The sequence below is a fragment of the Vulpes vulpes genome, chromosome 13 (genome assembly GCF_048418805.1).
Source record: "Vulpes vulpes isolate BD-2025 chromosome 13, VulVul3, whole genome shotgun sequence".
Lineage (NCBI taxonomy): Eukaryota > Metazoa > Chordata > Mammalia > Carnivora > Canidae > Vulpes > Vulpes vulpes.
Window position 1 is genome coordinate 122040490 of NC_132792.1, and position 11173 is coordinate 122051662.

At 56.9% G+C, this 11173-nt stretch overlaps 1 protein-coding gene across 1 annotated transcript in view; it reads left to right on the plus strand.

The window, feature by feature from the left end:
* The window catches only part of STUM (stum, mechanosensory transduction mediator homolog), a 61811-nt gene extending 53048 nt beyond the window's left edge, over nt 1-8763 (plus strand). Inside the window, exon 3 of the mRNA XM_072732704.1 lies at nt 1872-8763. Within this exon, the coding sequence (XP_072588805.1) occupies nt 1872-1906 (35 nt within the window). The 3' untranslated portion in view covers nt 1907-8763. The remainder of the gene's footprint in view (nt 1-1871) is intronic.
* Nucleotides 8764-11173: the final 2410 nt, after the last annotated feature.

The following is an 11173-nucleotide window of genomic DNA, read 5'->3' on the forward strand; positions in this document are numbered from 1 at the left end:
ACACTTAACCGACTAAGCCACCCAGACGCCCCGAGGATGACTTCCATACAGGAGTGTCCGGGGGGTCATCTATACACACACTATCAAGAAAACCCCCCAAGAGGACAAGAAGGGATCTAGGTAGAAGTTAAAGCCAGGGACTTTACAAGCCGCTCTGATAATAACAAGCCAACAAGAGCCAATCCTGCTGGAGGGTGGAGAGATACGTGGTCTTCCTCTGCTGTCCTCTCCCTGCTGCCATGCCCACGGCAGACACTGCTAACCTCATCGTGACACCTTCTGCTCATCCATCCACGTGTTCTCCGCTCGGAGCTCGGGTGCCACCGCCTGTGGATTGAGATGTCTGTACAACAAAACCTATTTGCCCCGTGGCCTGGCCTCGGTTTGTCCCAAGGCATTAGGCTCTGCGAACGTGGCTCCTGTCCCTATGCGGGATGACCATGCGGCTCCAGCAGAGCCCAGCTGGGGCCAGGAGGGAGCACCTCACATCCCGAGTGTGTCCTGCAGTCGTCCCTCTGCAGGTGGACCCGGCAACCCAGAGCAAGGGGCAGGAGGTGGCCCCCAAGGGGGCTTCTAGGTGGGGCTGCAGGCTGTGCACCTGGGGAGGGGAGGGGAGGGGAAGGGAGGGGAGGGGAGGGGCCGCACCCCTGCAGCCCCGCACCCACCTGCCGGCCCCTGGACCACAGGCGCAGCACGCACACGGCCGGCCACTGTTTAGACTTCAGCCAGGCCCTCTGGCCTCTGTTTTCACCCTGTTTTCTCTTTTTCTTTTCCTCCTCTCCCTCCTGCCGCCTCACATCCCTGTGTTGTCCCAGTTTCCCAAGGTGAGTCTGCTGATGGGCGCTGCCTGCCACCGCCCCCCCTTGCTCCCCTCCTTGGCCCCTGAACCCCTCCCCCACTCTCACCCCAGCCAGCTGCCAGGCTTTTATCTTCTTTCTGTTTTTTATCTATTTTCTTTATTGTTGTGTGCTGCTGTTTATTCTGTGGTGTTTTCTTTTTGCGTCTTTGTTTGGATTTCTAGCTTTTGATTTTGGAAAATGTTGTAGAGCAGACAAAAGTTGAGGGCCTAGCGTCCTAAGCCCCTCAGGCCTTACCCCGGCTTCAGGAACTCATGGTCACTGTCCTGTTATCTGTGACATCTTATCTCTTTCCTGCATTTCCCCCACTCTATTTAGGCTTAAAGTTGGTGAATAATTTGGTAAATAATGAGAGAAAACAACCATCCAGTCCACAGAAGCTCCTCTGGGGGCCCAGAAGCCAGCTCATGGCAGGGTTGGGGGGGGGGCATCTCACAAATTCCAAACTCATAATTTCATCTCTAAATATTTCACGGCTAAATTTCCCCACCGGTCTCATGACGATCAACAGTGTTTTAAAGGCTCAGCACCTTCACTCATGTTTGTCTGTGTCCCAGATGTCCGGCTGGTGGAACACGCACACAGTGACAGTCTTCGGTGTTCCACCTTCTTGTTTTTCTTTCTGTCCTCCTCTCTGTCCATATGTCCCAGATGCCTGGCGCTTGGGGAGGAAGGCTGGCTGAGCACTATCTCCCAAGACTTGCTTCGGGAAGTCATGCCAGGCCGGGTTTTTGGGCAGTGGCTTCAGGGATGTGCATTCAGGGGCACGTTGATCATTTTGCCACCCCCACCCCAATGCCCTCCTGTCCTCTATCCCTGCTAAACCCAAGTCCCGCAGTCTCTCAGGACTGTAAAGTCCATGCCCTTGCGAACAGGTGGACCCTGAGTATAGCAGTCATTCACACCTCAGTGTGAATAAGATCTCATGACCATATGGCAGTTCACAGGCACTTCCTGGAGCAATCCTAAAGGAAGCAGGCTTCTAAATATCTCTCCTCTGCTTCTTCCTCACAGGCTACAAGGAGCAGGGCATCCCACAGCAGCTGTGAGCCCGAAGGAGCCACCGAGAATTCCAGGGTGATCCCATGAGGGCTGCACCAGGCAGCAGCGGGCACCAGGACCTTTACATATTCTCTTCTGCCATTTCCTGGGTTTGGAGTGGAAAGGGGGGATTTAAAAAACATTATTTATTTTGAAAACGCATCTGCTTTTCTTGGCAGGCTGTGAGGCTGCCAGCCCCTCCCCCTGTTCCAGAAAGACACAGGCACCCAGTGTATCTCAGGTGGGGTGGGGAGTGGGGGCCAGATTACTGGCAGCGAGGCTGGAATGCGTGGCTCACCCCTGCCCTGCCCAGCTCCCTGCCCACTGCCAGGGCGCACTGGGACTTCCAGGCCAGGCAGCAGGGGCTCACCGAGGGTCAGGATGTGGCTGAGCCTTCCTCTGGGTCCCCAGCCCCTGTCTGAATGTTTGCACTGTGGTCTCCCCGGGGGCCGAGCCAGGGCAGGAGTGAGGATGCACACACTCCAGCCCAGTGCTTGCCCTCAGCCATCCCAGGACTGCCTGGGGACGGGTGCCCGAAAGTCTCTCCTGGCCCTGCACTCCCGTGGCAGCCAACCCTTCACCCGCCCCCTTCTCACCACTGAAATCTCTGGGCCTGGGTGTGTTTTGACCTTTGTTTCCCTAGAAAGTTGCCAATGACTCCATCCATGGGTGAAACTGCTAGAATGGCCAGGTGTCCATACACAGAATCCCCAGCACAGATGTGAGCAAGCACGGGTCAGCAGCCTTTCACGTTATACTTAACAGCACTCGTGGTCCACAGCCCTTCTCCTGAAATCCTTGGGGCTAGATGGGTCTCTGAAATCAGAAAACTTGGATTTGAGAAAGAATAAGAGCCATTTATTGTGCATTTCCTAACACCCCAGCATTCTAAAGCAGCTCCCCACCATCAAGCACGTGACTGTTTTTGCAAAGAATTCTGTGAAAAGTCAGACGATTTGGGTTCAATAAAAACCATACATAGTCTTACCTTGCTTGGTTCAGGACCGATTTTGGCATAAGTTATGAAAGAAAACTGAGCAGCCAAGAGCTTTTGGGGATTTAGAATTGGGAGAAAAAAAAAAAGATTGTACGGGGTGGATTTCTTGCTGCTCTCTTACAGACGAGACCCTGGGACTCTGCTGGTGTTAGGCAGAGATTCTTCCCGTTGGGAAGGGTCTGTTGGGGCCCCCATGGCACCTGTACACCTGGTTGTTAGGGAGCCGGACCCCAGGGCGGGGGAAGGAGCTCACAGGAGGTGTGGGGGCCACTGGGGGTCAGGTACTGATCTGAAATGAAGAGACAGGGGATCCAAAGTCACAGTGACAAGCTGAGCCTCTCCATGTCTGTTTTCATTTGCTTTCTTTTTTTTTTTTTTTTCATTTGCTTTCTGATGTGGTAATTGCTGAACAGTAGGACTGGCCCGAAGCTGTCTGCACCCCCACTGGACTCCCCAGAGGGCTTCTAACTGTCGGAGACTCAGAGTGCCGCCAGGGCTGGAGCAGGGACCCGTCTGGTCTTTTCCCTGTGGCTGGATGGGCGTGCCTGGGGAGCCTGCATGTGGGCAGGCCCCTGACCCCCCCCACCCCCCAGAGCTGCTTTGGGGCACCTGAGTCTCCATTCTCAACCCTTAGCCGGGGGCAGCTGCCCGCTTACCTCACCCACTGGGCTTTCTGATTACAGTCCTGCCAGGAAAGCACCTCGGGATTGCTGTGTAGCTGTGGATTGGGCAGCTCTCTGCTTCCATGGAAAACAAATCCCCTGCAGCCAGTACCCCCCAGCCCCCAGCTCCGACGCAGAGGCCGGCTCTCTGTACCCCACCTGATCCTGCCCCACCGTCTGCCTGCCCAGGCCCAGGCTCCACTTTCTGAGCACCTGGCTCTGTCTTTCTTCCTGCCTCCCTCTCTGGCTGACCCCAGCCAGGTTTCTGCTGTTTCTTTGTGTTTGGAATCCTGTGCATTTTCAAGGTGGGGGATCAGATTTGGTTTGATCCAGAAAGCCAGAAGCTTTTGGTGTGTGAAGACGGCGTCGTCTGGGCCAAGAAGACAGCAGGTGGCTGCTGGCTGCTCCTCAGGAGGCAGCGTCAGACGAGGGAGCCTCTGTAGCCAGGTTAGAGGAGCTCTGGCTGAGGGACGTGACAGGCCCAGCCACCCTCCCACGGCCCCTCACCCCAAACCCTCAGAGGGTGGCAGAGTGGGGCCCCCGCTCTGGGAGCGTAGGATCCTTCTTTCCTGCCTCAGGCTGGGGTGGCTGCTGAGAGGTAGAGAAGAAAGAACGATTTATGTTGCATGTTTAGTGGCAATCAGATATAGGTGCAGTTTTCTTGAGTGACAGGTGTCACCAAGAGCCCTGGCGTGGGATGGCTAATACAGGGGCTCGTGGGCCCCCAAGGCTACTTCAGCTCCTGCAGCTCCCCTCAGCTACCAGCTACTTCCAAACTTGAGAGGATGTCAGCCTCCAGAGGAAGCCCTTCCCGGGTAGCTGAGGGGTGTGAGGAATGGGGAGACCCCCATCCTCTGCACACCCAGTCTGAGGATTGCCATGCGGGGGAGCAGCTCCAGATAGTGACTCTCTACATGAGCCTGTGGGCTTAGAGTCACCGTTTTAGATGTGGGGCAGTGGCCAGTGTTTCACAAGAAGGCCAAGCTGGCCACACAGGCTGTTGGAAGGCCAGAGTTCATTTATTAAACACCAGCCAGCTGAAAAGTGGGATTCTCATGCCAGCAAGTGCTTGGTTGACACACAGCTTGTTGGTGACAGAGCTGGGCTTGCCCTGGTGGCCCAGCGTGTGGGTGATAGCCCAGAGGTCACAGGGCACACTTGAGGTGGGGCCTTTCATTGCTCAGACTGTTGTAGGGTACTCCCCAGCTAAGGTATTTGGGGCAGGGATTGCAGGGATGCAGGGAACATCACTGCCTGTGAGATACACGCAGGACGTCATGGTGGCACTGGGACCAGAGTGGTGGCTCTCTGGAGCAAGAAGGAGGCCTGGGTGGCCTGGGAGCATCCTGTGCGCAGCAGAGACTGGCTCTGAGTCCGGCTGGGATGCCCAGGGCCCCTGTGGGGGTAGCAGGAGGCAGAGGGCTCCCCGCCCCAGTCCCTGCACCCATCCTGCCTGGCCCGGGAGCCAGTCCCTGGCTGCACATGAGGGGAGGCTGGAAGGGACCTGGACCAAGATGCCTTCCCTCTGCTGCCCCAGTACCGTGCGTCAGCCTAGATAATGTTGGGCCCTTGCCAGGCGGAGCGTGGCGCATTTGACCTTTGAGGCCCCTTGCCCGAAGCCTGGCAGGGGTGCTGTCAGGATGCTGAATTCCCAGATGTCAGGACCGAGGCGCCCAGAGAGCAAGGCCCGAGCCCAGACATGCAGCTCAGGGCGGCACAGCTGACTCACGGCCGGCATCGGAGCACTGCCGCAGAAGGGAAGGGGCTTGTGGGGCGCCGGGAGGCCTGGACTCCTGGCCCCTGTTGAAGCAGCAGATGACAGGGAAAGCTTCCTCGGCAAGGACTGGGGGCCTCCACAATGCGCCATCCTGGGCCACCCTCCAACCCACACCCCGGAGTGGCGACCAGGGCTGGAGCTAGCAGAGGAGTTGCTTGGGGCCTGCCACGGAGGATAGGGTCCCTCACCGCCACCGCCCAGGGGCTCCAGGCACTCTGACCCCCCACCCCCCTGAGCCATGGCTGTGACTGCAGCCTCATGCAGAAGCCACTAGGGCCGAGGAGCAGTGGGGAGGACTCGCACAGAAGGGAGAGGAAACCACACGGTTGGAATTTCCCCGGAGGTGGGGGGGGCAGGGCCCCAGACCTCAGAAGAGCCAAATGCCAAGCCCTGAGGCGTGCACCAGGTGGAGCCGAGTCCCCAGGCCCAGGAGAATGCCTTTCCAGGGCCTGAGGCTCTCCAGGAGTAAGCAAGGGGTCCACTGAGGTGGTCCTTCTGTGCCAGTTCAGCTCTTGAAAAAAAAATCTGCAGGGTGTTCTCCTGGGAACCCCCAACCCGCGCAGATGGGGTGAGTTTGCAAGGGTGGCTTTGGGGTTGGCTGGACAGGGGCTGCTGGGCCTGAGGCTGAGCCAGGGTGGGGCCTCCTGAGGCTTTTGTGCCCCTGGGTGTTTCTATGCTGTGAGAGATGCTGGCTGCCTCTGCATCATGTCAGCTGCTCAGGAATGTATCATTTAAGAGTGTGTCCCCTCCCTGCTGGTGGCCTCCGGTTTACTGTAGTATCCCGCCTTTTGCCAGTTGGCTTGAGGCTCTCGGCAGAGGCACTGGAGTTGGAAGAACACGAGTTGGAGGAGCACATTTAGAGCACCCCCTGCTGCTTTGACCTTCCCTGGAGACCATGACCTTGCATGCAAGGGAGCAGGGGCGGGGGCGCGGGTGGCAGAGGCTGCTGCTGACCATCGGCTGCCATATGCTCCCCACCAACCTGCCCGGGGCTTGAGCCTGGGTTCCTTCTTCTCAACAGTCTTGCTGAACCGCCCGCAGGCAGTTCTTGCAAGTGGGGCTCCCTGTGCTGTATCTGTGTGTCCAGCAAGCACTCAATGGGTACGGATGCGGCCTGGGGGGGCTCCTGGAGAGCAGTGTCCAGGCCACCTGCATAGGGGGAACAGCAAGGTGAACGGAGGCAGGGCAGCGGATCACCCCGTGGAGGTCACTATGTGAGGCCAGAAGGCCAGGAGGCCACGCTGCAGGAAGGGAGGCAGGGTCAGCCTGAGGTTGGCAGGGGGGCGATGGTCCAGGTTCCACTTTTATCACTTGGTGGGCTCTGAGAGCTTCAGGATGTCCACGGATCATAGAGGCATGCCAGCCATGTGGGACTCATGAATCTGCCCTAATCCCTGTGGCGATGGTGAGGAGCCCCAAGCCACAAACACTGGGGCGACTTGTATCCTCAGTGCTGTTTGGCTCTCTTCTTGTCTCATGCCTCAGTTTGACCATCTGTAGGTTAGGGGCAAGGAGGGTCCGGGCAGCCAATGCTATTACCGTTTCTGTCAGAGCAAAGGCCTTGGGAGACAAGCCCGGGGCCCGGCAGAGGCAGAGGCCCCCTCCTGCACAGGCCCCACGGGCACAGAACTGGCAGCTCTGGTGTCGGGACTCTTTCCAGTGATCCAGACACAGGGGCGTGCCGTTCCACTCTTCCCTCCTGATCCTGTCACGGCGGGAAGGCCGATGGCAGGGCCATCCTCATATGTGTCCCAAGTTTCCAGTGCATGTTGTCTCTCTGGATTTAGTCCTCAGTCCCTCTCACTGCCTGCCTGGATTTGCCAAAATGCCAGCCACCCCCCATCCAGGCCACTGTCACCCAGATGGGCAGAAGCAGACATATGCACTCTCTCTTACACACACGCACACACGCACACATGCATGCTCACAGCCCCTTTGGCTGCTGGGTGAGGGCAGGACTCAGGATTGGGACCTTAACACCCACAGAGTGGCCCCTCACACTGCCCAGGAGCCATTCCTCCAGCATGGGCCCTGGCGGGTGGCACTTGCCCTCGTCACTCACCCAGAGCCCAGATGCACACAGTTCCCTTTATCCAAAGGACCTCTGGACCAGGCGCCCTTCTTCCCAGGGCCCATGGCTCAGCAGTGCCAGCCACCAATCCACCCAGCTTGGCCTTCTCTGGCAGGGATAACATGGGATGTGGGTCTGCCCAGAGAGGAGGGGACCCTGATCCCTTTCTGGGCTCTTCTGCGGCTGCAGACAGTCCACCCCACAACCCTCCACCCTGCCCTGGATGGGAAGCAGTGAGGAGAGAAAGGGGCAGAGGTCATGCCCCCTGCCCTCTGCTTTCTAGGTTAGCACCTGGCCTGGTGACCCAACCAGGGAGTGGGTGGCAGGGGCCTCAGTGGCCTGGGCACCCCGTGGGAACACTTGACTTGGCTGGCCCTTTGCACAAGCTAAAGTACATGCCGTTGTACTTGGTGCCAAAATTTTTAAAACAACATACGTACAAACAGCACTGGTTCATGCCTATTAGCTGCCTTTGTATTTGGATGAGTGTTGTGCTGTGCTTTGTAGCTTTGATACAGGATCAACTTTGTTTTGGTCTCTCTTCCTCCTGTTTTTTTTTTTTTTTAATTTTTATTTATTTATGATAGTCACAGAGAGAAAGAGAGGCAGAGACATAGGCAGAGGGAGAAGCAGGCTCCATGCACCGGGAGCCTGATGTGGGATTCGATCCTGGGTCTCCAGGATCGTGCCCTGGGCCAAAGGCAGGCGCCAAACCGCTGTGCCACCCAGGGATCCCTCTCTTCCTCCTGTTAAAGGAATCTCTGTCCATTTCTGTTCTCTGGTGAGACCCACTCCTGACCTCCCAGGGCTTCCTCATCTTACTTCTGCTCAGACCCCGGGGGCCTCCCCGCACCCCCAGCCTCTTCCCCTGGGATCCCAGGCAGCCAAGGGAGTCTCCAGCCCATCCCAGTGACTGGAGCCTTACTTGGTTCCACAAGAGGAAAAAACCTTACTGCTGGGGACCTAGGGAAGCTTCCAGACTTGCAGCTGGGGGCCCAGGCCAGCCTGCAGCTTAGCCTTCCCGATGCCCTCAGGACCAAGCCTGGGTCCCCACATTCCCTCGAGGCGCCAAGCAGGGTCCGGACCTCCCCAGTGCCCTGCCAGTTTTGGAAGTCCCAGCTCTAGCACCATTGCTATACCCGGAATGGGAAACACCGCGCATGACAACGGACCCCTGTGTACATATCTCCATGTACATAGTTATATATTCTGATTATAAATATACAAAGCATGGCATCTCTTTGGCATTCCAAGTTTTTTTTTTTTTTAATTCTGGAAATATGGCTTTAGAAACTTTCTTCCTTTCCCTCTTTTCTATGTAATAAACACTCATGTGACCTTTCTAGTGGCTTCTCAAACCCTTGTGTGCTCTCGTTTTTCCAGCTGGCACGCCACTGCCTTGAGGCCTGTCTCTGTGACATCCTCGCAGCCCGCAGGCTGTCCTTCCCTAGGGCAGGCCCGGTGCTCCTTCAGATCCTTGTCCCCCCCCCCCCACCTGTTTTCCTGGGGAGCTGGTACAGCTCACCCCCAAAGGCCCCAATCTTTGGCAATCAGATCCCTTGCAGGGAGGATTTTGCCCACCAAGTCGGGCATTGGGCCCCCATGGGGTTTCCCAGGAACATGGTGCAGATGGGACTCATTTCCTGCTCAGCCGTAGACTGGCTATGGAGGGAACCATCTGGAAGTGTTAGGACAAGGTGAGGAGGACATATAATGAGCCACTGGTTGAGCTGACTTGAGCTGGGAGGGGAGAAGGAGCACTGACATATGCACTCTCTCTTACACACACACACACACACACACACACACACGCATGCACACATGCATGTTCACAGCCCCTTTGCGAATCCCAGCTGGCATTTCCTAATGGGGTGGAGGCCCGAAGAGCTTATAGAATCTGTGGATGAAGACAGTATAGAGATTAGATGAACAAATGGGAATTCAGAAAGCTCCTGACAGGCAGATGTGATCCAACAAGAAGAAATCTATGGGCCGAATCTAATGGCCCAATGAAAGAGCTGCCCTGGGCTGTCAGCACCCCACTCTTCCCTCATGCTGGTAAGTCAAGTGCACCAGGAGCCACAGGTGGAGTTCTAGAAGCCTCATGTGCAGAGCTACAGTCAGCGCCCTGCAGTGGTCATGGAAGGTGGGTCTCCAGGTGTCACCTGGTCCACCCCCCTGTGACAGGCCCCACCTCTTACTGTTTCCTCACAGCAGCCCCAGACCCCTGAGACCACTGGGTGGGTCCCTTTACACCCCTTACACAGGATGCTCCAGCCTGGCTTGTGGGAGACACTGTCTTCTCAAGGGCCGAGATGCCTTAGAGGGCTTCTGGCTACAAGTGGGTCCATTTCAAAGTCCAGCCTGTCCTGGAGACTTCAGGCTCAACTGGGGTGACCCTTCAGGGCCCCAGACATGCCAGTGCCTCAGGCTGACTGGAATCTGCTAAAACCAAGCCTCCAGGTCCAAGGTGACTGGATGAGCTGAGGCACATCCCAGGATCTTTTTTTGATGCAAATGCTCACTGTGCTCAGATAGTGCTGGGATGCTTTCTGCCAAGAATGCTTTCCGCAGGTTGTGCAGCTTCAGAGGGGTCCCTGGCTGGGGGGAGTTGGGCTATGTGAAGGCACCTATGCCCCCAAATCCTCCGCACCCCCAGCCCCTGGGCTCTGGGCGAGGTTCGTGTTTGCCTGTCTTCTCCTGTGGGGAGCAGGGGGTGCTAGGAGGAAGGAGGAGCAGGATGGCGTGACCCCGACCCATTCTCCCCTGCCAAAGTGAAGGATGGCTGCCTACCAGGTCACTGAGGCCTTCTCACACAGTGACATAAGCTAGGAATTACTGAAAAGAGGGGGACCCCACAGAAAGAGGAGACAGAGCCAGTGGCTGGCCATGTGAAAGGGGTATGCTTCCAGGGCTCAGGGGCAGCAAGATACCCTGGGCCCAGGAAACTCGGATACCTGGAGACACGTGACAGACCGGCAGGCCTGAACATCCCCTGGTGGAGGGCCTCCTCATCCTGCCAACAGCATTCAGGGCCCCAGAAGGGCTCTGGCTCTGAGGCCAGTCATCAGACAAGGAGGGGCCTGTGCTCAGAGCTGGAGCCTGCAGCTGTCTTTCCAATCAGAGCTGTGTGTATTTTCATTTCCACCCAAAATAGCTATGTTTAAAAAAAAAAAAAAAACAAAACACAAAACCCCCCTGAACTCTAGAAAGCAAAGGAACTTTTAAAATGTCATTAGTGGAGGAGAGAAGCACTTTGCCAACTCTTAGAGGCTATCCACGTGAGGTTCCAGGCCGGGAGGGGAGCCCAGAAGTCAGGGGATGGAGGACTCCCCTCTGCTGTTGGCTTTTGGGGAAACCCGAAACACATTCAGGATCTTTTGAAGAGGCTGAAGTGGGGATGAATGGGTGTTATCACCAAGAAACCCATGTTGTTGCTCTGAGCATCCTGTCCCCTAGCATCCTGGGTCCTCAGAATCTGCTCCTGCTCCCCGCACCCCCCCTCAAATCCTCCCTGGCTCCTCAGGCCCAGCTCAAGAACTGCATCCCCCAGGGGGTACCACATCCAGCAGGGTGAGACACACTGAGCCTGCTTGCTCTGCCTTCCACCTCTCTGTTCCAGGGGCCACCTGTTCCCCTCATACCACCCATGCAACACTGGGGGAGGCTGCCCATCATTCAACTCCCCCCATCCCAGCCCGATCAATGGCTCGTCCCTCTCACTGAGCTAACCCGCAAAGCTTGAGGTCTTTCCTGAGCTTTATGGGA